The 25,764-nt window shown below is 36.6% G+C and overlaps 3 protein-coding genes across 3 annotated transcripts; 2 read left to right on the top strand and 1 right to left on the bottom strand.

Moving 5' to 3' along the window:
- The first annotated feature begins 423 nt into the window (after positions 1 to 423).
- Positions 424 to 1,617, top strand: LOC111997708 (glycosyltransferase family protein 64 C3). The gene has a single exon (XM_024029830.2). It carries the CDS (start codon positions 439 to 441, stop codon positions 1,447 to 1,449), a length of 1,011 nt encoding a protein of 336 aa, XP_023885598.2. The 5' UTR covers positions 424 to 438; the 3' UTR covers positions 1,450 to 1,617.
- Positions 1,618 to 10,859: 9,242 nt separating this feature from the next.
- Positions 10,860 to 12,032, bottom strand: LOC111995654 (uncharacterized). Its single transcript, XM_024027575.1, has one exon. The coding sequence runs from the start codon at positions 12,030 to 12,032 to the stop codon at positions 10,860 to 10,862; it is 1,173 nt and encodes a 390-aa protein (XP_023883343.1).
- An 8,470-nt stretch (positions 12,033 to 20,502) lies between these two features.
- LOC112028064 (probable pectinesterase 68) lies at positions 20,503 to 25,313 on the top strand. The gene is made up of 5 exons (XM_024060724.2): positions 20,503 to 21,027; positions 21,736 to 21,925; positions 22,246 to 22,452; positions 23,965 to 24,212; positions 24,936 to 25,313. The coding sequence occupies exons 1-5, from the start codon at positions 20,723 to 20,725 to the stop codon at positions 25,090 to 25,092; spliced, it is 1,107 nt and encodes a 368-aa protein (XP_023916492.1). The 5' UTR covers positions 20,503 to 20,722; the 3' UTR covers positions 25,093 to 25,313.
- Positions 25,314 to 25,764: the final 451 nt, after the last annotated feature.

Genomic DNA, 25,764 nt, shown 5'->3' on the forward strand with positions numbered 1-25,764 from the left:
GCGCCTGACTATTATTCTTAATTCATTTTAAGCTCAGAAAGTCAGAAATGATTTTATACCTGTTGTTCCACTGACACTGACACTGGCCGAATTGGCGAGCAATGCACAGGCTTCATTAAAAAACGCCGCCTCGTCGTCTTTAACGGAGCCGATGGCAAATTCCGTAAAAAGTAGAGCTTCCCAGGGGCCATAGTACACATCATCATCGCCATTTTTACACTTTCCTCACCTCACGCTGTCACGCACTTCAGAATCAGATAACGTTGCTGCTGTAGGAGGAAAAATAAAATAAAATAGCAAATTAACAATTCACCCGCGTAGTTCTCCACAAATAACAAAACTGCCACTCTAGCAAATTTGCACTCAAAATCTATCGTTATTATCGAAATTGCCACTGAAAAACCATTTTATAAAATCAAGCTGATCCGTCTTGCTCTAATGGAGATGAATCAGATTCGAACCTTCGTGATACTCTTCTTTTTCTTCTTCTCTGTAAACGGTTTACGTACACTATCCGATGACCCGTGCGACCCGAAGGCCCAGCGCGACCCGCGGACGCTCCGATCCGATCAAATAACGGTCTTGATCAACGGTTACTCCGAGCTTCGTATTCCTCTCCTCCAATCGCTGGCTGCCACGTACGCAACTTCGCCTCTCGTATCCTCCGTGCTCGTCCTCTGGGGAAACCCCTCCACCCCGGCCCAAACCCTAGCCCAATTGGCCCAAAATCTCTCTCTCCATTACTCAATCTCTCTGCTCCGCCAATCATCGAACAGCCTCAACAACCGGTTCCTCCCTAGGTCTTCCATCGGGACCCACGCGGTTTTGATATGCGACGATGACGTGGAGATCGACCACGATTCGTTCGAGTTCGCGGTGAGGATTTGGGGATCGAACCGTGACCGCCTGATTGGATTCTTCGTGAGATCGCACGATCTTGATTTGTCGAGGAAGGAGTGGATTTACACTGTGCATCCAGAGAAGTACTCGATTTTGCTCACCAAGTTTATGATTCTGAGAAACGATTACCTGTTTAAGTACAGCTGTAACGGTGGGCCGGCGATGGTTGAGATGAGGAGGACCGTTGATCGGATGAGCAATTGTGAGGACATCTTGATGAATTTCGTGGTGGCTGATGAGACTAACGTGGGGCCCGTTTTGGTGGGGGCGAAGTGGGCCAGGGATTACGGGGATGCGAGGAATGACGTTGATGTTGATCATCATGATGGTGATCAACGGTTGGGATTGAAAGATGAGGGAGTGAAGGAAGTGGGGTTGAGTAGTAGGAGAGGGGAGCATAGGAAGAGGAGAGGGAAGTGTATAATGGAGTTTCATAGAGTGATGGGAAGAATGCCGTTGAGATATGGTTATGGGAAGGTAGTTAATTCAGTTGGTGAACAAGGTTTGTGTGAGAAAGGAGGACATTTGGTGTTTTGTGATAAATCATAGGAGAGTTTTTTTTTTCCTTCACATGTTAGAATTGTTCATTCAAGATCATCACTTGAGAATTAGTAATTACTCATTGTAAACATTTTAACTCAAAGATAAATGATTGTCCATTTACTAACTTTTTTTGGAGTTAGTTGAATGATTTATGTCAAATTTCAGTTTGATTAATTAACGAATTGGATGAATCATTTAACTTCGTATTTAAGGGAATGTGGGTACGTTATTACTTCCATGAAGATAACTTTTGGGTCCGATAAAGAAGATACTAATACCACCGTGCACTCTTTTAAGGGGTAAGGGCTGAGGTTCAAGTCTCTAGGAGAGAGTTTCATACACATATACACTTAAATTATGTTAAAGTAGAAATTCTATGTTGTATCAAAAAAAAAAAAGATACTAATAATAATGAACTATGGAAAGCAAATAAATTCTAATTTAACAAGCACCAACCCCAAATTCTAATTGAGATATAATGTCATTGAGTCCCATGGAACTACTAAGTAATTCATGATTACGCTAAATATAGAAGCAAATGAAACAATTGCTCACCTTTTGTCCTATTAAGCATCATTTTCTTCAACTAAAGGAACTCATCCCATCTCTTCTATTCTTCCAATGGGTCATTTTTCCTTTGTTGTTTCCACTATCTTTAAGTATGAGCCTCCTCTTTCTCAATACTATTATCTTAAATTATAAAAAAAAAAAATGGGAAAAAAAAAAACAATTTGATGATGCTCGAAAATTAGTAGGCTGAAATGCTCCGAGCTATGGTGATGGCTTAATGACCTGAAAGGAAAGAAATACTATCAAAGGTAACCGGTGTAACCCGGCCAAAGACCCTCCAACGGTTAAGTCAATTTTCTCTCTAAAACACTAGAATGGGANCACAAGAAGCTAAAAGTACTAAACTGCATTCCATTCTGTTCTTTTTATATTCTCTCTTAAAACATTCATTTATTCCATATTTGAACAGATCATCATTACTCTTTAGTATTACCATATTAGCCACTCCCAGCGATATGAGCGAAACTATATAATTCCCCAAATTGAATTAGTTAAATGGAAAAAATGATAAAAACTTACTTATAATTCAAGACTCTTAACATGATAATAGCTGCCCTATAGTACACATTAATGGATGCAGCCACATTTTTGAAACATAGGGGTGATATGTTACCAAAAATACGGTTTGTGCATCGATTCCATCTTTTGTTGTTATGCTTACGATATTTACCAAATGCAATCATAATCTCGAGAAAAAGTTTATATTATCACTGGTGGAGTGTTACAATCATTTACTTCATTATGTAAGTCAATGTCGATCTACACTGATTAGAAATAAGTTGTTTAGTAATGATTAATTTTTTCATTTATCTACAATTGAGAAATTGAGGCTTCTTCAAAATACAATGATTGATTCTTCATTTTTGCTATAAACTTCTCATAATCTCTTTCTAAAATGTTTTTTTGCTTCTTTCTACGCCTATCAGCAATGTATTTATTAAAGAGTTTGACAAATCTGATGATTCATTTTCCCATGTTTTTTTTTTTTTTTTTTAACCACAAATTTTAAAAATTCAAACAAATAAGTTTTTTCATAAAGACATAAATAACCACTAAGTTGACCCATAATAGTTTATTATTAATATCACTGTTGAAGATACAAGCTAGAATTTTTTTTTTTTTTTTTATTAATAAAATAAAATAAGCTATTGTTATGTTTTAATTGGGGAATATAATCTATACTTTTGTCTGTCACATGACTTGTTAACATGATGATTGTAAGTAGAAGGTTCATATAAAAGTGTTTTCAACTAAAACCACCGCTCGGTTGTATAAAAAAAAAAAAAAATCATTGGAGAAAGTTACGTAGATAGAAAAGTTGCATTGTTAATGGACTGTGAAAGAAACTTTTGAAAGTAATTGAATTATAAGAATTACAGACCGGTGGAACCTGGACATAGACAACTAATTAATGATGAATCTTTCTTGAAATCTTGTTCGTTTTCTCAATCTTTTGCATTTTAGGTCAATTACTTTGAACTTGATAATAATTTTTTGACCCAATTGTGAGGGAAGCAGAGGGGTGGCAAAATAAGTTCAAACCTATTTGCCCACTCAACCACCCATTCTAATTAAACCAAACCCATCAATTATTAGCTGGGTTAAATGGCATAAACCCATTAGACCCAATAATTATTGAGTTTCAACTAAAAACCCATTGAACCCGTTTAATCCAAAAACTATATACTCAAATTCAACCCAGCCATTTTTCAAAAAAAAAAAAAAATAATAATATAATAATAATCAACCTAGCCCTTTCCATAAAAAAATAAAAATAAAAATAAAACTTAGTTTTAATAATAAAAAATCTGGACTAAACAAATGAAAATTAACCTTCCTGTGATTTTCTCGGTAACCAAACAGAGTCCAATATTTAAAAATTTAAGAGAACATTTGAACACAAATATACAAATTCTCTTTCTCTTTTTCAGGATTTTCTCCCCAACCAAGCAAATATCACTCACAAAAAAAAAAAATAATTAAAAATAAAAAATAAAAAAATAAAAAAGAAGAAGAAGAAGAAGAACGTAGTTCATAATAATAAAAATCTGTAAGCAATCGTTATCTTTTCGCGAATTGACCTTTTTCAGTGGCACCCATGTAATTAACTTTACCAAGGAGGGCAAAAAGTGGACTCAAATGTTTCACCACTGACTCGTCCTTCCGACGAATATCGCCAACCTTCCGCTTTTAGCCCTGAGATCGCCACCGGATACTAGTGCGTTGATGAAGAAGTAGTCTTTGGAGGAAGCAGCAACGAATATCCGGCGGCGAGGGAGGGTTCGGAGGTGGTCATGTCGACGAGTATGCCATCGTGGCGGAGGCCGGAGAGGACACCGGAGGTAGGGTCGAGTAAGACGGAGCAGACACTGCAGACGTCAGTTCTGATCCAAATCTCTCTCTCTCTCTCTCTCTCTCAACCCACTGAAACAAATATCTGATTTTAAGATTTAAAAAATTAATTTAATTAATTTTAAAAAAATTATAAATTCAGAATTTTATTTTTAATTTTCTACCTTGGCTTTTTAAAAAAAAATTAAAATGTTGATGTGTCAAAAAATGCAAACTAAAATATTTTGGTACTTTGGTCTTTTCACTTTAAGGGTATTTTGGTAATTTTGATAATTGGGTAATTGGAGTTTACTCATTATAATTGGGTTGGGATGGGTTTGGGTTAAAAGAAATTAGTTTAAATGGGTTTTAATGGGTGAATGAGTTTTATATACTCAACCAATTATGCCCACTCCAAACCCACCCATTTGACACCCATCGAAAGCTTTTCCTGATACCTCAGAAGTCAATAATATCTAGCCATTGCACTGCCATCACCTTGACGCAGTCATAAATAAGGATATTTATTTCCCAATCAAAAAACTTTGCCTTGTTAAAATGTCAGCTGCCCCAGTGTGCTTGTTGCTGATTATTCTCATCAACAGGCTTAAAGGATTGAAGAATTTTTTTTTTTTTTGGTTGAGAAAAAGGATTGAAGAATTTAAACCACTGCTGCTGCTGAAAAGTTCTTTAAATGAGTTGCAATATATGAAGTGCAATGTAGTTATTTATATTACAGGGATTAATAATTTTTATTTTTTGGTAAAGTAATTAATGAACGGAAAAGTTAGCAAATGTCTAAAAGCATTAGTTTAAACATTATTTTAGAAACTTTTTATGAAAAAAAAGATTTAATTGATTTTTTTTTCAACTTTTTATATTTCTTAAAAAGAAGTATCAAAACTTTCTTAAATGGCCCATTAACCAAGTGAAGCAGATAAATATCTTATAGGTGTAAGTAATTGGGTAAGCCTATCCCAACCAGAACTCATATGATGTAATAAGTTGGTATTAGTATCGCACTGGCCTCTGGGAATGCACTTTGTATTATGGGCATATTATTTTAAGTTGCTCTCAGTAATAACATACCCTTTGCTAATCAACCCACTTTGTTATGTGTTATAGACTTAGAGTAACCCTTTGCTTTACTAATATGTAAACATATGCATGTAGGATGTAGCTAATTTTGTTTAGTTTGTTGAGGATCTATAGTCAATTTCAAGATTTTGAGATTATACTTTTGTTTTAGACTTAATTGTTGTAATTGCAATGCATTTATATTGAGTTAGAGAGGTTATTGGGACTGTGTGGGAAACCTCATCAAATTGTTTTATATCAAAAACCTCAAATTTATAAATTTGACACTTGTTTTTTTTACTATGCTCCTGTACACAGCTCGTTGGCAGGAAAGTCTGAAGAAAATATCATCTAATCAGGGGCAAAAATCACTTTGCGTCACAAATTTAATGGATAATCTTCTATTGTAACGTTTGGGAATTAGCTTAGATTGTAGTAGCTAGGATTTTAATGGTATAGAGAATAAGGTTTTTTTTTTTTGGGTTTTAAGGTTAGAGACTTTTTAGAATTTAGAGTCTCTTATTACTTGTGAAAACATGAATTAGAATCAACTTCTTATAAATATTGTATATAGTTCCTACATATACATGTTTTTAGATCCTCAAACATTTTCGCTCATTCCCTAGCAGCTTGGGCCTCCTTTTCTTATCGTTCTTGTTAAATTACCGATTGTCCAAAAAGTTAAATTTTCAGACTTTGATACTATGTTAAAATACCGATTTTCCTAAAAATTTAAGCTACTGCACAGGGCGGGACTTTTCAAATTCCATCTAACAGTGCTACTAAAACTAGAGATTATCTTGAATTACCTACAAATACACTTTTGGGCCCCCTCTAGTCTAGTAACTCCTTTTAAAATTCATTTGGGCCTCCAGCAGAACTGTTTTTATTTATTTATTTTTTAAATGATACAGATAACTCAAGAAAATAGCACATTCATTGCCGATAATCCCTCCAAATAGAGATAAACAAATTTAACAAATTTCATATCAGCATCATTATCAACTAAGAAATAAAATCCTTCGTAAATAAGGACTCCTATAAAATAAAATTTTAAAAATATTTAATATCTATGGTTTGCTGAAAAACCAGATCTAATTTTTTTATTTATTTAAAAAAAGTCCCTTGTGCCTCAACTAGACAACTGGTGCTAACTCCCTCTATATCAGTTTGCAGTCCTCTCTCTCTCTCTCTCTCTCTCTCTCTCTCTCTCTCTCTCTCTCTCTCTCTCTCTCTCTCTCTCTCTCTCTCTCTCTCTCTCTCTCTCTCTCATTTGAGTTTAACATGTCGTGTGAACCACATAAAACACTAAAACGGGATTGGTTTAAGCACAAAATTAGTGTTTTCTACTAAATGTTTTGACTCAACTGTGTTCTGTGGTTTACAACTTGCATTGTTAATATTATATTTTGTATAGTTTTAGACCGCTTCACACAATATGTTTAACCTAATATTAAGCCAAGTTGATTAACAAGTTTGTTAATTAAAACTAAGTTAAAAACATATGTGTAAAACAAATATAATACGGAAAGTAAAGAACACAAAGATCTAATAACTCACGAAAACTAAATCGGTAAAAAACTTGAGAAGGATTTAACCTAGTTATCGTTAAGGTAAAACAGATTCACTATAAAAGAATTGAAATTTATACAATAGAACTAAAACCACTAACATCCTATTGCTATCTTGAGTAGAAAACTTACTACTACGACCACGTGACAGCTTTGAGTTCACAGACTACTTATTTCTTTAATTCACTGCAATTACAAGTTCTCCTACTTGTGACTTTGTGAGACTCCACTCAAAGATTTCAAATCTTCATTAAGTTCTTTATGTAGCAACTGAAATGATCACCAAGTTCTTGACATGAATCTTGATCTTGATAACCCTAAGTGTGTATGAAGGTAAACATCTCTAGATCTCACAAGAGATTCAACACACAGCACATCAAAAAGTTTGTAAAACATAGCTAGGGTTTTCCTTTTTATATGTGAAGTAAAACATAATAAAACCCTACACGTCAAATAGGCTTGAGCTGAGTTGGAAATTCTGCAGAAAATTAATTTTGCACGATCCTCGATCGATCAAGCCTTGCAAAATTTGTCCACTAATTTCTGCAATCAGTCGATTCCAACTTTACAATAAAACATACTTCAAGCAAGCCTAAACCTAGACTCTATGTTTTGATCATAGTTTGCCAACACATTACACATTGAAGTTCTAATACATTAGTCCCTAAGGTCTAAGATCCTAACATATTTTATTGTTTCTAGTTTTGATATTAGTGCTCTACTGATTTGGTTCAGAAAAATTAATTAAATAAACATTAAACAGTGCTCTCTGTTTTATAGACTAAAGCCGTGTATATGTTTTGTAACTAGGTATGTGTTTTGTATTTTTTTAGAGCTTGCACTTTTGTTTTATATTTAGTTTTGAATCTTCGTTACAAGGGTTTTTTTTTTTTTTTTTTGAAGAGGGAAACATCCTCATATTTCATTAAATAGAAATTAAGTCCAAGTACACAGCCTCCACAACTGGGGGAGGTGAATCTTCTATCCATACAACATCCTCTATGAGATCTTTAGCAAATCTAGCTAGAACGTGGGCAGTAGTATTAGCACTCCTTTTAGCAAAAAGAACTTGTGACCATCTGAGACTGTTGAGCATACAAATAACATCCTGGATAATATGGCCCAGCCGAGACTCTAAACCTCTCCTCGAGCTCAAGGCTGTCATGATAGCTTGATTATCTCCTTCAAGAACCAGCTCTGAAAATCCACACTCCATTGCAAAGTCCACTGCACGGCGACAAGCTAAAATCTCTGCATCCTCACTGCACGTCACTGGGGGTCCCTTAGCTGATAACGATGCCATGACTTCGCCTCTATCGTTGCGGATAATGGCTCCAATACCAGACGTCCCATCTTCCTGGAAGATCGAAGCATCAAAGTTGAGTTTAAACCGAGCTAAAGGAGGTGGTGTCCATCTCGTCGGAGCTGGTGTTGTGATTGGTACTGAAAGGTGAAGGTTAGCTCGCCGAAACTCCGTCGTAAAATCCTGTGCACGTTTGATTAATACCGCAGGTGCTTGTAGTTGCTTCCCATGAATCAGGCCATTTCGTTGGTTCCAAATAATCCATGCTTGAACCAAAAATTGCTCCAGTTCCTCAGTGGATAGACGGTTAATCATCTCCTCCATAAGCTGAAGCATATCAGCTTGGTCTCCACTACATTTCTGTACTCTTGCCGAGTAACCTGCCCATACATCACGAGCAACTCCACAGTTCCACAAAGCGTGGATTCCCGTTTCAGCTTCAATCTTGCACGCCTCACACCTGTTATCTTGGATTACTCTCCTTTGAACCAGGTTCACTCGAGTAGGCAGAATGTTGCGACAAGCCCGCCAACCAAACACTTTGATTTTGTTGGGTAGTTTCAGCTTCCATAGAGTTCTCCAGACCAAACCTCCCACAACTCCATTAGAGCTTTCTGCCCAGTCCGCCTCCTTTTGCAATTTTCGAGCCACCTGATATCCAGACCTTACAGTATATTCCCCTGATTTGTTGAGTGTCCAAAACAGAGAATCTGATATATATCTTCTGCTTAGAGGCACACGAAGTACAGCTTCCGCATCCTTATGATTAAAATTCTGCTTGATAAAGTCTCTGTTCCACCACCTTGTAACCGGGTCTATGAGCTCCTCAACTGTCATATCATTGTCCACACTTAGGGTTGGATGTAATACTTTTTTGGTGGGATGATTAGGAAGCCACTTATCACCTAACACTCGGATTGAGGCTCCATTACCTACCCTCCAACAAGACCCCTGCTGAATTATTGGCTTGGCTGCCAAAATACTCTTCCATGTGAAGGAGCTAGTGGGAGAATCTGTGGCTTCCAAAAAATTGCATCTAGGAAAATACCGTGCTTTGAGGCACCAAAACAGCAATGACTCTTGGTCTTGCATCAATCTCCATCCTTGTTTGGCTAACATTGCCAAGTTGAATTGTCGTAAGTCCTTAAATCCCATTCCACCTTCCAATTTCGGTCTAGATAATTTTTCCCAACTCAGCCAATGGATCTTTCTCTCGTTTCCAACTTGGCCCCACCAAAACCGAGCACACATAGCTTGGAGTTCTTCACATAACTTGACCGGCAATTGAAAAACACCCATAGTATAGGTTGGAATAGATTGAGCCACTGCTTTGATTAATATTTCCTTACCTGCTCTCGAAAGAGTTCTCCCTTTCCACCCTTGGAGCTTTTTCCACACTCTATCTTTAATAAAAGAGAAAGTATGATATTTTTTCCTTCCCACCAAAGTCGGTAACCCCAAGTAAGATTCAAATCTATCCACTTCACTTACTCCCAATAGATCCTTGATCAATTCTCGATGCTGAGGAGCAGTATTATTACTGAAGTAGACTGAGGACTTATCCATGTTTATACATTGGCCAGAGGCTTCTGCATACAGTTGCAAAATCTCCATCACCACCTTTGTCTCCTTTTCTATGGCTTGGCAAAATAAAAGAGAATCATCTGCAGATAACATATGTGAAATATAGGGAGCTCGCCTGCAAATAGAAACACCATGTAATTTCCTTTCTAATTCTACTTTCTGTAAGAGAGATGTAAATCCTTCTGCACATAACAGAAAAAGATAGGGTGATAGAGGGTCTCCTTGCCGGATTCCTCTAGTGGGATGAATCATACCATATGGCTTTCCATTAATTAAGACAGAAAATGAAGGTGATATGACACAACTCATAACCCTATCCACCCAGACACCAGGAAAACCCAGCTTCAGCATGATCCTTTTAAAAAAATCCCATTCTACCCTGTCATAGGCTTTACTAATATCCAGTTTCATAGCAAGTGTCCCAGTTTTTCCTTTTCTTCTTCCATGCATCGTGTGGAGAGCTTCATAGGCAACCAGTACATTATCTGTAATTAATCTTCCAGGTACAAAAGCGCTCTGAGTTGGAGAAATAATTTGAGGCAGAATTTGCTTCAACCTGTTGGCTAGCACCTTTGCAATAATTTTGTAAATTACATTACAAAGGCTTATAGGCCTATAATCAGAGACCTTAACAGGATTTTTGATTTTTGGAATGAGAACAATATAAGTATGATTAAGGGCAGGTAACATATAGCCATTATTAAGGAATTCAAGAACAGCAGACACAACATTATCACCAACAATATGCCAAAACTTTTGATAAAAAAGGGCATTCATACCATCTGGTCCAAGAGCCTTTGTAGGTCCCATTTGGATCAAAGCTGCTTTAATCTCATCTGCACTAAATTCACTGGACAGTGTTTGTTGCATTTCACTGGACACCTTTGGTTGTACTGCATCCAAGCACTCCTCAATCCGGTTACATGAACCTGTGGAAAACATATTATTAAAATAATCCACAGTTACGCCTGCCACTTCTTCTATTTCCTCACACCATTTACCCTGTGAGTCCAAGATTCCTTTAATAAAGTTCCTCTGCCTTCTTTGAGATGCCTTTGAGTGAAAGAAGCTTGTGTTTTTATCCCATGTTTGAGCCAATTCACTCGAGACCTTTGAGCCCAATAAACTTCCTGCTTTCTCAACCATTCATCTAGTTCCTTGCTTGCTTGGATAAACTCACTATGGTGTTGTACAGTAGGTGGGCCACAAGTCAACCATTCAATCCGCTTTTGTAAAGCTTTTATCTCTTCCGTTCCAGGATGAGTTTTAGAAGCCCCCCAGGCCCTCAAATCCGAGCTACATCCATTTATCTTCAACCTTACTGTTTCCAAGGCTGTTTCACCACACTCACTATTTTCCCATACATCTTGGACCACCTTGGCGCAATCATCCCACAACAACCACGCCTCTTCAAACTTGAAACCACGTTTTCCTCTTTCACACCGTTTTTGAGATACATGGTTCTGGAGGATCAAAGGAAGATGGTACGACGCATGCGAAATAATATGCGTGACAGTAGTTTCAGAAAATTTTAACTTCCATTCTTCATTAGCCACAGCCTTGTCCAAGCGTTCCCTAGTATTGGCTGCCCCGGGTCTCCTATTATTCCACGTGTAAGGGTAGCCAATGAACCCTAGATCAACAAGATTACATAGTTCAAGAGCTTCTCGGAATGCGTCGATTTGTCGAGGTGGAGTTGGTCTACAACTAAGCTTTTCCGTTGAATTCAACATCTCATTAAAATCCCCAATACACATCCAAGCACCATTAACGTATGAATGGATGTGAGATAGCAGAGACCAAGATTTGAAGCGATCTTTTGTCTCTGGCCAGCCGTAGAAACCGGTAAGTAACCATCGAAAACCATCACTCTCAGTTACCCATGCAGAAATTTGGTTTTCCGAAAATTTAAAGACTTCCAACCTTATATCTTCCTTCCATAACATAGCAAGTCCGCCCCCTGTGCCCGGTCTTTTGACAGCAAATCGATTCTTATAAGGCAGCTCACTACACCATTGTTTAATACCTTCAATATCCAGCCGAGTTTCCATGAGGAAACAAATTTCAGGAGCTTGGTCTTTCACAATTTTGTGAAGACTACGAACTGTCCAAGGGTTCCCAAGCCCTTGGCAGTTCCAACTCAAGAGTTTCATTGCTCCCGGCAAGGGTGGTCCACCACCCTCGCCGATATGAATTCTGCGTTACCATCGTCCCCATCTACCTTGGAACGTTTAAGAGACGTGTGTTCAGTTTCTCTGTTGAAGTCTTCGTCCAGAGTATCTCCCTTATTACGTTTACCCAAAGTGGGCTTAAGAACACTACTAACTGAATTAGGTGGCCCAACTTCCATTCTGTTTAGTCTAGTCCACGTAGCTTTTGGCTTATTGGGCTTTGACTCCACATGGCCCAAGGTCGAACTGGTTGTGTGTACAACAGTTGACTCATTATTCAAATTTGGTTCAGCATTTCCACCTTGCGTAAAACTCGGCATAACTTTCTCCACGTTTAAAAGTGGGGCTGCATTATCCTCCGAGATTTTCTCCTGAACTTCAATAACGTTCCCCCCACACCCGTGCCTTCCATTTTGGGCTCTCTGACTGTTACTGGGGTCTTTTACCCTAGCCGTTGCCGCCGCCGTTTCTTGTACCTCATTGCTCTCAGTTGCACGGCCATCAGTTCTACCTATTGATTCAACCCCCCTTGAACTGTCCATACCTCGTCGTGTTGGAGATCTGCTCCGTCCATTATCAGCTTTCAACCAATCCCCGTATTGGTACTCAACTGGTGTAGTCTTCTTTGACGCAGCAAAATGCTCCGGGCAGTGGCAGAGATTATGGCCAAGGATCCCGCAGTAATGACAAAACAGAGGCATCCTCTCATACTTATATGTAACCCAGTGACGTGAGCCATCCGATCCCTTTAAAAAGCCACCTGTCCGAATCGGTTTGGCGATGGGAAGGGCTACCTTAACTCGCAGGAAGAAGTTATGATCATCTGTACGTTGTCTACGCTCCACTTCCTCAACCACCCCCATCTTATTCCCCACCTCTGTCGCCACGGTTGGGGACATCATATCGAATGGCATTCCCCAGATTTGGACCCATAGCGAAGCGTGCTCCAAAACCACATTTCTTGCACTCATGCCCATCCTCCACCGAGTAAGCATCAATAGTTGATTGTCGAATGACCACGGGCCTCCTCGTAAGATCCGTTCAAGTTCATACTCCGACTGAAACTTGAATTGGAATAAATTATTGCCCACCTCACAAATCTGCAATTCCTTGTCGAGACCCCACGCACGCCTCAGCGTGTTTTTTGCTGCCTTTCTATTGAAAGGTTTGCACGTTAAAAACTTCCCTATCAGACTCAGTGCACAGCCTTCAATCTCATCCATCCTTCCCTCGTTAGACACCTGTATATCTTCTTCCTCTTCTGACGTCAACTTTAGACTGACCATACTTTCAATCACATCCTCCGCCATAGTTTCCCTTTCAAGTACTTAAGACCACCGCAGTATGTAGAGGTTTATAGAAATGGTGTAGAGAAAGTTAAGAGGTTAAAGAAAATAGAATAGGAAGAGGCCCTTGGGATCACCAAGGGAGGCCAGGCTCGTTTTCACGAGAGAGAGAGCTCCTACAAGAGGGAGAGTCCTTAACAATTGTAAGAGTACTTTTCGTCACAAGGGTTTTATTTTATATAATATGTTTTTTTTATTTGATAATAAGGTTTTGAGTAATAATATTAAGTTATTGTTAGATATAATTTTTTTAAAAATAAATATAGAAGAAGTGAGGTTTGAACCAGAGTTTGAAACTTGAGATTATATTTTAGTTTGAACCAGATTAATTCTTGATTCCACCACTGTATAGCTCTAACGGTCTTGGTGTCATTCCCATCTCCACTCTTCCTCCTTTGGTTTCACAGGCCGGGTTAGGCCCAAGTCTTTCTCTTAGTAAATTCGTATTATTCAAGGAAAAAAAATGGCAAATTGTTTTAATGATAGTGACCTTTAAGTCAAAGACTTTTGGCCTTTCCGGAGGTTTTTTTTTTTTTTTTTTTTTAATTAATTTAAAAAAAGAAAAGAAAAAAAAAGTTCATACTCCGACTGAAACTTGAATTGGAATAGATTAATGCCCACCTCACAAATCTGCAATTCCTTGTTGAGACCCCACGCACGCCGTAGCGTGTTTTTTGCTGCCTTTCTATTGAAAGGTTTGCACGTTAAAAACTTCCCTATCAAACTCAGTGCACAGCCCTCAATCTCATCCATCCTTCCCTCATCAGATACCTGTATATCTTCTTCCTCTTCTGACATTAACTTTAGACTGACCATACTTTCAATCACATCCTCCGCCATAGTTTCCCCTTCAAGTACTTAAGACTACAGCAGTATGTAAAGATTATAGAAGTGGTGTAGAGAAAGTTAAGAGGTTAAAGAAAATTGAGTAGGAAGAGGCCCTTGGGGTCACCAAAGGAGGCAAGGCTCGTTTTCACGAGAGAGAGAGAGAGAGAGCTCCTACAAGAGGAGGTTTTTTTTTTTTTTTACACCATTTTTTTAAACCATAAGTTTTTAGTGTTTTACATTTTTTTTTAAGCAATACCTAAACTCTCTTACCAAACTGTCTAACCATCTGGATCAAAGACTACAATCGGTAAAACTCACACTCACAGTACTAAATGAATGGAAAATGCTCAATGCTTAGTCGTGCAGTCCACCAAGAAGAGAATAAAAAGACTAATAAATTGGCCCCGTGCAGATCCCAATTCCGGCAATCACGCATGTAGTACAATGATTAAGCAAGGAACCCGGATATATATATATATATATATAGATATATATAGAACCTGCATCAAAACATGTCTACATCAATGCCACATTTTTTTACACGAACCAACAGTCAACAGTTAAAGATAAGTAATGTTTGAGGCACATAAAAGAGTATAATTTTATATCACAACTGTGATAAATTTTGAGTGATGAAGATGTAATGGTGGGTTATGTGAGGACACAACTCTACTCTTCACAACTTACCACATAACATATTGTGGTATAATATTGTGTATTGTTATGTGTTTCAAGTATTGATTTTACTAATGTGTGCCCTTAAGGCACATATTAATTTTTATTTTTTTTTTAAAAAATTCAAAAATTAAAAAAATAATAATAATTTTTTTAATTTTTTAAAAAATATTTTTAAAAATAAAAAGTTTAATACGTGCCCTTAATCCCATTAGAGCCGTATAATTAAATATACGGCTCTAATTTCATTTGCCGACAACTTAACGGACTGCACACACTTGCCATCAAAGCTAGCTATCCATGCGGTCTCTGACCAAAAATATCAAAACATTATTTAAAGCAGTGCATCTTTTGCACTGTGTGTCTGTGGGGTCCTTTGCCTATGATCACTACAATCATAATAAATGAGTGACTTTGGGGATTATATGCTATAGAGGGGCACTTTCGTCATAAAAGTCAAATCTGTGTAAGAGTCTGGGTATTTTTTGTCTCATACCCAAATGGGAAAGGGATTCAAGGGAAGAGGTTTGTTTTGTTTCAGGTTCCAACGTTCGGAAAACTGTTACCCTTTTTATTATTTTCAAAAGGTGTGTCCCCACTGCACCACGGACCAGAAAACGGAGGATAAGGTCGTATACAAAATATATTGTGCCATGACTGGGCCCATCATTGGTGGTGTGCAGCACCACCTATGGATGTTGCGCATGGTGACCGTTTGAGCTAGCTAGGATGGAACCAAGCAGACAAGAGCATACTTTATAAAACAGTTTTCTTCTTGATTTATATCGAAAAGTAGGGGATGGCCACCTAAAATTTTCTTCTTTGGCAACCTGTTTTCAAAAACATAATTTAAAGTTGGCATAAAACCTATTTTAATTCCTATATTTTTACGCGATTCCCACTTTGGATCCTAACTCTTTTTTTTTTTTTTTCACTGCTTTTAATTCTTATCCTAAAAAATGTGTCTCATTTTTGTTCCTGCCGTTACATCAGAGACGAAAATTGTATAGGTGGCAAACGGCATAAGTTAAGAACATTAAAATAATAATAAAAATTTTTATTTTAGCATTAAAAAATGCCACATCAGCATCTAAATTAAAAAAAAATGAATTTATTAATTTTAACTAAATAAAAAAATTAAAAACAGAAATAAAAACCAAAAATTACATTAATTGAGATCTAAATGTGTCTTGGACAAGAACACAAACCCAGATCTAAGAACACAAAATTAAAATCCAAAAATTACAAACCCAAAAACACAAACACAAACTCAACAACAGATCTTCCTTGTCAACCAAACACACAAGCAACAAACACAAAACACAAACACAGTGACAGACATAGAGAGAGCAAAACAATATATAATGCTAATGATAATCCCCATCCACAACCTCCTCGCGGAGCGCCCATTGCTCAGATTCCCGGAGGTCCGAGCCATTACCACCACACTCTAAGTCGTTGGCAACCTTAAGAAGCCGCCGCATAACCAATGGGCCCCGCACATGGACCTCTTGGACTGGCTTGCCCTTTTCTTCGGCTTCCAAAGCGACAATGTTCGCAACCAATGCGAGCACCTCATCCTCCACCTCGCCAACGCTCAGATGCGCCTCTCTCCTCCGCTGGACAGCATCGACGCCCTAGACGCCGCCGTTTTGCGCAAGTTTTGAAGGAAGCTCCTCAGGAACTACACCAGCTGGTGCTCCTATCTCAGTAAGAAATCCAATATCTGGATCTTCGATCGTCGCAAGGCCGCTGCCAATCACCACTGGGAGCTGCTCTACGTGTCGCTCTTCCTTCTGATTTGGGGTGAGTATGCTAATCTCCACTTTGTTCCTAAGTGCATTTGCTTTATATTTCATAATATGGCCATGGAGTTGAACAAGATCTTAGAGGATTACATAGATGAGAACACAGTGACAGATTTTCTTTCTCTTCTTCCATGTCAGTTGCTAGGTTTGTGTTTTGTGTTTGGTTAACAAGGAAGATCTGTTGTTGAGTTTGTGTTTGTGTTTTTGTGTTTGTGATTTTTGGATTCTAATTTTTGTTCATAGATCTGGATTTGTGTTCTTGTCCAAGACATACTTAAATCTCAATTAATATAATTTTTGGTTTTTATTTCTATTTTTTATTTTTTTTATTTAGTTAAAATTAATAAATTAATTTTTTTTAAAAATTTAGATGCTGACGTGGCATTTTTTAATGCTAAAATATTTTTTTTTTTATTTTAATGTTCTTAACTTATGTCGTTTGCCATCTATGCAATTTCTATTTCTGATGTAATGGCAGGGACAAAAATGAGACACGTTTTTTAGGATATGGACTAAAAGCGGTGAAAAAAAAAAGTTATGGATCAAAGTGGGAATCATGTCAAAATGTAGGGACGAAAATGGGTTTTACACCTTAAAATTTTTGTTCTCAAAATTGCATTGCAAACAATTTGCAAAAAAACAATCCGAAACTGTTTATAGTTCTCGCTTTTTTAGTTTTGGATGGTGATTTTGCAAATATTATGAGAATATTATTCAGGGGAAGGTACCAAAAAAAGAAAAACCCTCAAAGTTTTATACTTGTGACATATTAACTTTTCACATATTAAAACCCATATTTCAAATGAGACATTTAAAACTCCATAATTTCGCAAATTTCCCAAATAAAACCCTAATCATGATCTTAATTACCTTAACAGCATTAGGTCCACTTAAAATTAGAACAAGGATCACCGTGCGTTCTTGGCACAATTGTCACTCTACAAATATAAGTACTTGTGCTGTGTGTGGAGGGCAAGGGTCAGGATTCAAATCTCCAGAAGAGAGTTTCACACACATATATACTTAAATTATGTTAGAATAAAATTCTACCTTAGAGCAAAAAAAAAAAAAAACCCAATTATGAAGAGAAATATCCAAGAAAAAGGAAAAAGAGAGAAACAAACTAGCATTGCAGGGAGAGAAAAGAAGAAGTATAATGAAAGAAACGAACCAGTAGCACAAGGAAAGAAGAGAAAGAGACAACAAGTAGAGAGAGAAAGAGAGAGAGAGAGAGATGGATTATGTTGGTAACAGTGAGAGATTTAAACAACGGTGGTGGAAGGGAGAAAACCAATGGGTGATTTATAGGAGTGGTGGTCACTACGGAAGCAAAAAGATGACCGATCATTGTGGCTCTCTCTCTCTCTCTCTCTCTCTCTCTCTCTCTCTAGCTTGACAAAAAATAGTGGCTCTTATAGGTCAGCTATTCGCGCATGATGATGTGATTCAAGCTTAATCGGTTATGGGTGGACCTTGTGGTGGTGAATAGTAAATGGACCATGCGTTGGTGAAATAAATTAGAGAAATGATATATCTCCAAATAAATTTTCAAGGGGAAAAAACAGAAGAGAATAATTTTTAAAATCAATTTCCCCACAAGATTTTTTTTTAAATAGATATGATAGGATTTCAACTTATAGCGTTTACTTTATGATTATTGTTCTTTTCATCATACTAAGACACCAATAAATTTTTGGTGTAAGTGAGATTTGAATTTCAAATCTCTTATTCGACGACAAGAAATTTTACTAATTGAGTTAACTAAAACTAATAAGATTTTAGTTAGACTTAAATTCACAAAACATAATCCAAAAAACCCCTTAATAGGGCACCTTATACTACAAAGCGTGAACCCTCGATCACTCTTTGGGAGGTGTTATATATGTATAACTTGCTTGCAAAATCCCTTTTATATGGGATAGATTCTCACTTATGTGGTCACCATGGGAGAGGATGTTGCATACATGTTACACAAACTTTTGGGGCATTGAATTCAAGGGCAGATTTTAATGGAAACACCATTTACGTGAGTAGTGCTAGAGGCTCCAAAAACATTAAGTGGTTTTTTTCACTTAATGTTACACAAACTTTTGGGGCATTGAATTCACGGGTAGATTTTAATGGAAACACCATTTACGTGAGTAGTGCTAGAGGCTCCGAAAACATTAAGTGATTTTTTTTCACGCCATCTCATAATCATTCACCTCAGCTAGGTCCCACCACATTACAAAAGCAAATTAATAGCAATAAGGTTTTGTTGTATATATTCTTTCCATCTACAAATTTTCCCTTTACATTAATCAATTTAGCATGAAGTTGAAGCATAGGAAATGATGAGATTAAGATATAATTTTTTATAATAATTATATACAAAACATTATTTTTACAGTATGCAATAGAATTTTATTATATCTTATTTTTAAAAGATAAAAGAATAGTCCTAGTTAATACAAATACAATACTAATTACACCTATTGACCTCCAAAATAACCAAATTACATGTACATATTACAAATAGAAAAAAAGATGAAGAAGAGAGATGACGACACAACAGTTACAAGTTGCCTTGCAAACCCACCACCAATCACTACTATCGCAAACACACACAGAGGCTACCAGTGTAATAAACACATTAAACTATGCTACTTTGAAACAGTGCTTAACTACATAGAAGTAAAAACCATGCTATGAGAAACTACTTTGCATAAAAGTTTGCTTTAGAAAGAAGCTTAATTGCATTAACTTAACCAGATGTGGTGGGGGAACACGAAAAAAGTGAAAATAAGTGATGAAAACTAAGTTACATGAGATAAACCAAACAATGCCTAAATTTATCTGATTTTTTATTTTTTGAACTGTTTGATTTTAAAAACCTAGCTTTTGACTCCAAACGAATTCTATGCCAATGTCACAATGGATCCCTTTGATTTTAGTTCCATACCAAACCTTGATGTTCACAAATCTTAAGAGAAGTCTTTCACTTTGTACTCAACAATATGTTTTGTGATCTCATTAATTTACTGGTCCAGAAATAATTAAATTCATGCTTGAAATGTTATCAGCTGACCGGTGACCCTGCCATTCTTGATTCTTATTCTACTTGAACATTCCATTTGTGAAACCTGAAGTGATTTTTATTTAACTTAAAAAATTTCCTGGTCCTAAATATAACCTTAAAAACCACGTGTCAGGAATGCAACGTTAAAACTGAAATGACCCCAAAGTAGAGAGCCATTGAAAAGAGTAAAAGCCTGCATATATGTGTATATTCTTTGTCTCTAGCCGTAAGCTAGACGTTTATCAAAGACAAACTTTGAAATTGCTCAATAATTTGACATATTGTCTACCGAAAGGAATCTTACTATATATTGGCCGCTGCCGTACGTGTGATGATTGATAAAGGAAAAAAAAAATTAATTTAATCATAGAAGTTGCGACTTTGCGTCCCATTGATTGGCATATATAGTTCTTTTTGCATTTTCCCATATCATTCTACAGTCTGAAATATATAACTTAATGAAAATTTAGCCATAAATTCACAACCTAGAGTGGAATTCATATAACTTGACAAACTAGGAATTATATATTATTAGTACGTAGGAATATATATAAGATGTATATATCTTGATTCTCACGAGTGGTGCAAGGCCAAAAAGATGATGACCCACATAGAGACTTGTGTCCGATGACAGCCAAAAATACCACAATAAAAGCATAGCCATATAAGATACCCTATCCCTCAAAGCGAGGGAAGCAAAAAAAATGACCGTTAGAGAGACCGAAATACATTGTGCTAAAAATAAAGTAATATACTCAGATTATAATTGTGTCTCTCTCTCCCTCTTTATATTTGTTTGATATATGAACCTTGAACTCGATCTCCAAGCAAACCAAACCCTCTCTATCCAACGTCAAAAACATTCTTTCTATCAACTCACTCTCTATCATTCTATTCTCAATCTGATTTCTGAGTATATATTATTCTCTATTCTGTTAGCAAATTAATGCTGTTCTAATGGCTGCTCTTAATCCTTTCCTCGTCTCATTCTTCTTCTTCATTTTCAGTCTCTTATTTCATGAGTCTTTACCTGTTACAAGCTTTCACTACTCATACCGTAGCCTCCTCAGTTCTATGAATGGCACAGCTTCTACAAACTCAACCAAGCACCACCACAAGTGGGTCGGACCCATCGGCCACCGTATCATCACCGTTAACGTTGATGGGTCTGGAGATTTCCGGGCGGTCCAAGCCGCCGTTGATTCTGTCCCAACTAATAATACGGAGAACGTTGTCATTCGGATTAGTGCCGGAAATTACATGTAATCATATTTTGCATTGGTCCCACTCTTTTTGCGCTATTATCGCTTGGTTTGTCCAGTTTTGTTTTTTCTTGTTCTTTTCTTTTTTAAGGAGTACTTAAGGAAAATAGAAGTGAAGGAGAAGATTTTAGTCAATTATCTCTGTTCAATTTTCATGAGGCAAAGTCCTAATGGACTGTCCAATTCTTTACGGTTTAAGCCTTTTTTTTTTCTTTTTTTTTTTAATTTAACACAAAATAATACTTGTTAAGCATTTTATAATTAGAGTAATAGTAAAGATATAACATTTTGTACTACTACTAATACAAGCATGTTGTGATTAAAATAACACCACTTTTACTCAGTCTATCATCGTCATTTTTATTTGACACTAATCCAGCATATTAATTGTCAAAAAAAAAAATTGTTAAAAAATTATATATTCGAAATCATTACTATTAGAGTAGTGTTAAAAACATAATATATTTTTTTTTTCATAACTTTTGACATTTGTTGCAATTGAAGTATATCACTTATAACTGGTACACTGCTAACAACACTTTCATTATGCACGACCACTAAACATTATGAAAAAATGGTGAGAAAGGTTATTGTGAGAATCTATGTATTATTTTATAGATCAGTGAGAAGATGCTTTCAAAATGGTAATCAAATGGAGGAGTAGATTATTATCTGATTGCTAATGATATGGTGTGGTGGGGGGTGCAGAGAGAAGGTAGTGGTGCCCGTGACTAAGCCGTACATAACATTTGAAGGAGCGGGGAGGGACGTGACAGTGATTGAATGGCACGACCGAGCCAGTGACCGTGGCCCCAATGGCCAACAGCTGCGCACTTACAGAACAGCTTCTGTCTCAGTTTTTGCCAATTATTTTTCTGCAAGAAACATTAGCTTCAAGGTATAGTACTGTTCAAGATTTGTCTTATCCTTTCTCTCTTTCTTGAGAGTAAAAATACCATACTGCCGCTACTAGATTTCGTGAAATCTAAGTGCATATATAGATACAACTTTAGCTGACTCATGTACGTTTTGTCCTTAATTGTAAAGGGAGAGTGCATATATTGCTGCTTGTTCTTCTTTAATTTTCTAATGATGCTTTTGATGATGCACATATAGTTAAATATAGCTATTTTGTGTCCCTTAATAATATGATTACATATGTAAAATGTGATAATTGGTGTGTGTGCGTAAATTAAATGATTGAGTTTATTGCTGCAGAATACAGCACCAGCACCAATGCCGGGCAAGGAGGGAGGACAAGCGGTGGCATTTCGGATATCGGGGGATAAGGCCTACTTCTTCGGCTGTGGATTCTATGGTGCACAAGACACCCTTTGCGACGACACTGGCCGGCATTACTTCAAGGAGTGTCGCATTGAGGGTTCCATAGACTTCATTTTTGGAAATGGACGCTCCATGTACAAGGTAACCATGCCTTTTTTTTTTTTAGCTGAATAAGGTAACCATGCCTTAATTGCTAAACTTAGAATAGGATTATCCATACAAGCTTAAACTACTAGTACATACCTGTTTGCCGAAAAAGAAAAAGGAAAAAAATATTTTATATATAACATAAAGCTGATTGTTATGATTATTCTATAACGGAGATGAGCATTATAGTCAGCCGAGCATAGCAAAAGGGGTGAAAAGGCTGTCAGCTATTTTTCTACTCCCTGTTGTGCTTCACAGGGAGAAAACTTTTTTCTGACCAAAAGTTCAATTTTTCCTCTTTTTTTCTCGCTGATGGAGCATGCGCTATCCATGCTTTAAAATAGAAAGTAGGCATGAAGTATGCGGTATGGCATCTAGATTTGGTTAATGCCCTTTATATTTAAAAATTGGATAAATGGGATCCATGGGATTGAATTAATTACTTAATATAATTCATACCTGCATGAATTTTGACCATAGAATGCAGTCATATATACGATGTATGTCCCACACCACATGTTATTATGCGTAGTTTTTTTTAATTATAATATTATGCGTAGTCTATCAAATTAGAGGTATAGCCTCTCATGAAGTGAGTCATAAGAAGCAGTACGGAGTTGGGTAGTTGTCTACCAAAAAGAAAAAGAAAAAACACCAAGAAAGTGATGAACAATGCTCTAATATGATTCCATCACATGCAATTGATGCGTGAAGCACGTTTTTCATTACATGCAGGTGATGGCTTCAGCTGAATCCAAATTTTGAAGTAGCACTGACAATACAAGTCTTATGACTAATGACCAAATAACGCAGCTTTGATTGTTTTAAATCCAAAATAACATCCATACTATTTTATATCATGCATAAAATGTAGATATTTATGGTCCGTTTAGATACAACTTATTTTTACTGAAATTGAAAACTGAAAACACTGTAGCAAAATAATTTTTAATTGTGTGAATAGTATTGTGAGACCTATTTTTAATATTTTTTTAATAAATTGGTTGTGGGTCCTATGAATAGTACATAAACAGTATTGCTACAATGTATACTATTTATGAACAGTGCACACAATGTTTATGAACAGTAAATTTTGTCTCTAAAAGCGAAAACAAGTGCAAGAAAAAAAAAAAAAAAAAAAAAAGAAGAAAGAAGAAAGAAGGAAATGTAAAATGTGAGAAACATAGACTCTCAATCCAAACATATACTTAGTTTGAAGTATAATATTATGTGAAACATTTTACATAATAGAGTGCGAAACAATAATTAGACTATATTGTGCATGGCCAAATAGTGTTCTCTGATTACCTTTTTTCATTATTATTGGTATTATTTACTTGACTCATTGATTTTTTTTTTTTTTTTTTTGGGGGGGGGGGGGGGGCTAAATTAGAGGATTGGAGGAAAAAACTAAAGAAGTAAATTAAAATCCTGTCAAAATTAAAGGTGTAATTTATAATATGTATTTTTTTCCTTCCGCTATAAAATAATGATTGATTGGCACAGGACTGTGAGCTACATTCAATAGCCACAAGGTTCGGATCCATAGCGGCACAATTCAGAAAAAAGGATGATGAGAAGACGGGTTTCGCATTTGTTCGGTGCAAGGTCACGGGTACAGGACCAGTTTACGTGGGCCGAGCCATGGGCCAGTATGCCAGAATTGTCTACTCCTACACGTACTTCGACGATGTCGTTGCACATGGTGGCTGGGATGACTGGGACCACACCAACAACATAAACAACAACAACAGGTAATCATTCATGAGGCCCCACACTATATTTTTGTTGCTCCATCTTCACTATCATTTCTTAATTCTTAATTATGCCCATTGATTATGGTCGATATGATTTTATTTAATAAATTTGGGGACCCCACTGCCCAGTAATGCCTTTTGACAAGTTCATCACTAGGGCCCCCCGTTTTGTTTCTTGGGCTTTGTGGGTTCGGTCCACAGTGTTTAAAAATCTAGCAAGTCACTATGAGGTTTGAAGTTTGATCCTCATGATTTTTGAGGACCAAAAAGGCTAAATTTAAGGGGGGGGGTGGGGGAACAAAAAGAGATGTGTCCTTTTGTATTCACAATTGCGTGCTGATAAAGCCCATCATGGCACTAAAATTAGTCAACAAATTATGTCGTTGAAACACTTGAAAGCTCAAAAAAAGTCAATAGTTGTAGCCTTGTAGGATGAGATTTTTCTTCACAAAACATATTATTGGTGCTTTTACTAGGCTAGAGTTTGTATAATTAAAAATATTAATTCCCCGTTTATCTTTTTCCTAGGTCTTATAGTAATAATGTTCTATTAGGACCCATTAATCTATTAGGACTGAAGTCTGTCCCTGCTCCATTGTATTGCTGTATTAAATTATTCTAATATCGAATGTAGCACCTTGCATTAAGCCAATATAGTTGGATTTTTTTAAAAAAAGATTTGGAGGGGGTGTTATTAACAATGGATTTACTGTCTTTCAGGACTGTGTTTATGGGAGTGTACAAATGTTGGGGCCCGGGAGCTAAGACTTTGAAAGGAGTATCATGGGCCCCTGAGTTAGATTTCCCATTGGCCCACCCATTCCTCGTCAAGAGTTTTGTCAACGGGAGGCATTGGATCGCACCGTCAGATAGTTAGCACTTAGCATAGTTTTTTTTTTTTTTTTGTTTGTTGAGAATGTAGCACTTAGCATAGTTGAAGCAATTGATTACTTGAAAAACCAATATTCATTCTTTCTTTCTCTAATTTTTTTCCCTAGGAAATTTATTCATTCATTCTAGATATAATGTTTGAATAATTGTAATAAAACCAATGTTCATTACTTCATTTATAGTGTTTTGTCTGCCCAAAATTTGGTGTGTAATTTCCACTCAGTGATCACATTTTTTATTTTCTTTAGACCAGCACCTCTTTTCTTTTTACTTTGGGTGAAGTTGAGAGAAATATATACCTTACAGTCACTCATGATAATAACTTCCCTCATCATAGACACTCCACCAATGTTTCAAGCCTCTTCTTTCTTTCTTTCTTTCTTTACGCTCAAAGCTTTAACATTAGAAGGGTATAATAGGGGAAATGAGAGGAAAGTAAATTTTTTTTTAGTGAAAAGTTTGCAAAGAAATAACGTTACTTGTAAAGGAGATAGAGAGACTGTTAAAAACCTCTTCAATTTTGCCAATGTCTTAGGTCAACTGGCAGTAACACTTCGTCGCATTTTTAACAGACACCTAAAGTTTAAATCCTCCTTCCCCCACTATTATATCCCCCCAAAAAAAAAGACTTAACTGGATTTTTTTACTAGACTATTTA

Source organism: Quercus suber, unplaced genomic scaffold (assembly GCF_002906115.3).
Source record: "Quercus suber isolate HL8 unplaced genomic scaffold, Cork oak 2.0 scaffold_119, whole genome shotgun sequence".
Classification (NCBI taxonomy): Eukaryota; Viridiplantae; Streptophyta; class Magnoliopsida; order Fagales; family Fagaceae; genus Quercus; species Quercus suber.

What these genes read in the sequence shown, in the direction of transcription:
- LOC112028064 (XM_024060724.2), top strand. Translation starts at nt 20,723, where the DNA reads ATGGCTGCTCTTAATCCTTTCCTCGTCTCATTCTTCTTCTTCATTTTC. An exon ending in CAAGAAACATTAGCTTCAAG is followed by an intron (nt 21,926 to 22,245) that starts GTATAGTACTGT and finishes TTATTGCTGCAG; the next exon opens with AATACAGCACCAGCACCAAT. An exon ending in AACATAAACAACAACAACAG is followed by an intron (nt 24,213 to 24,935) that starts GTAATCATTCAT and finishes ACTGTCTTTCAG; the next exon opens with GACTGTGTTTATGGGAGTGT.
- LOC111997708 (XM_024029830.2), top strand. Translation starts at nt 439, where the DNA reads ATGGAGATGAATCAGATTCGAACCTTCGTGATACTCTTCTTTTTCTTC.
- LOC111995654 (XM_024027575.1), bottom strand. Translation starts at nt 12,032, where the DNA reads ATGAAACTCTTGAGTTGGAACTGCCAAGGGCTTGGGAACCCTTGGACA.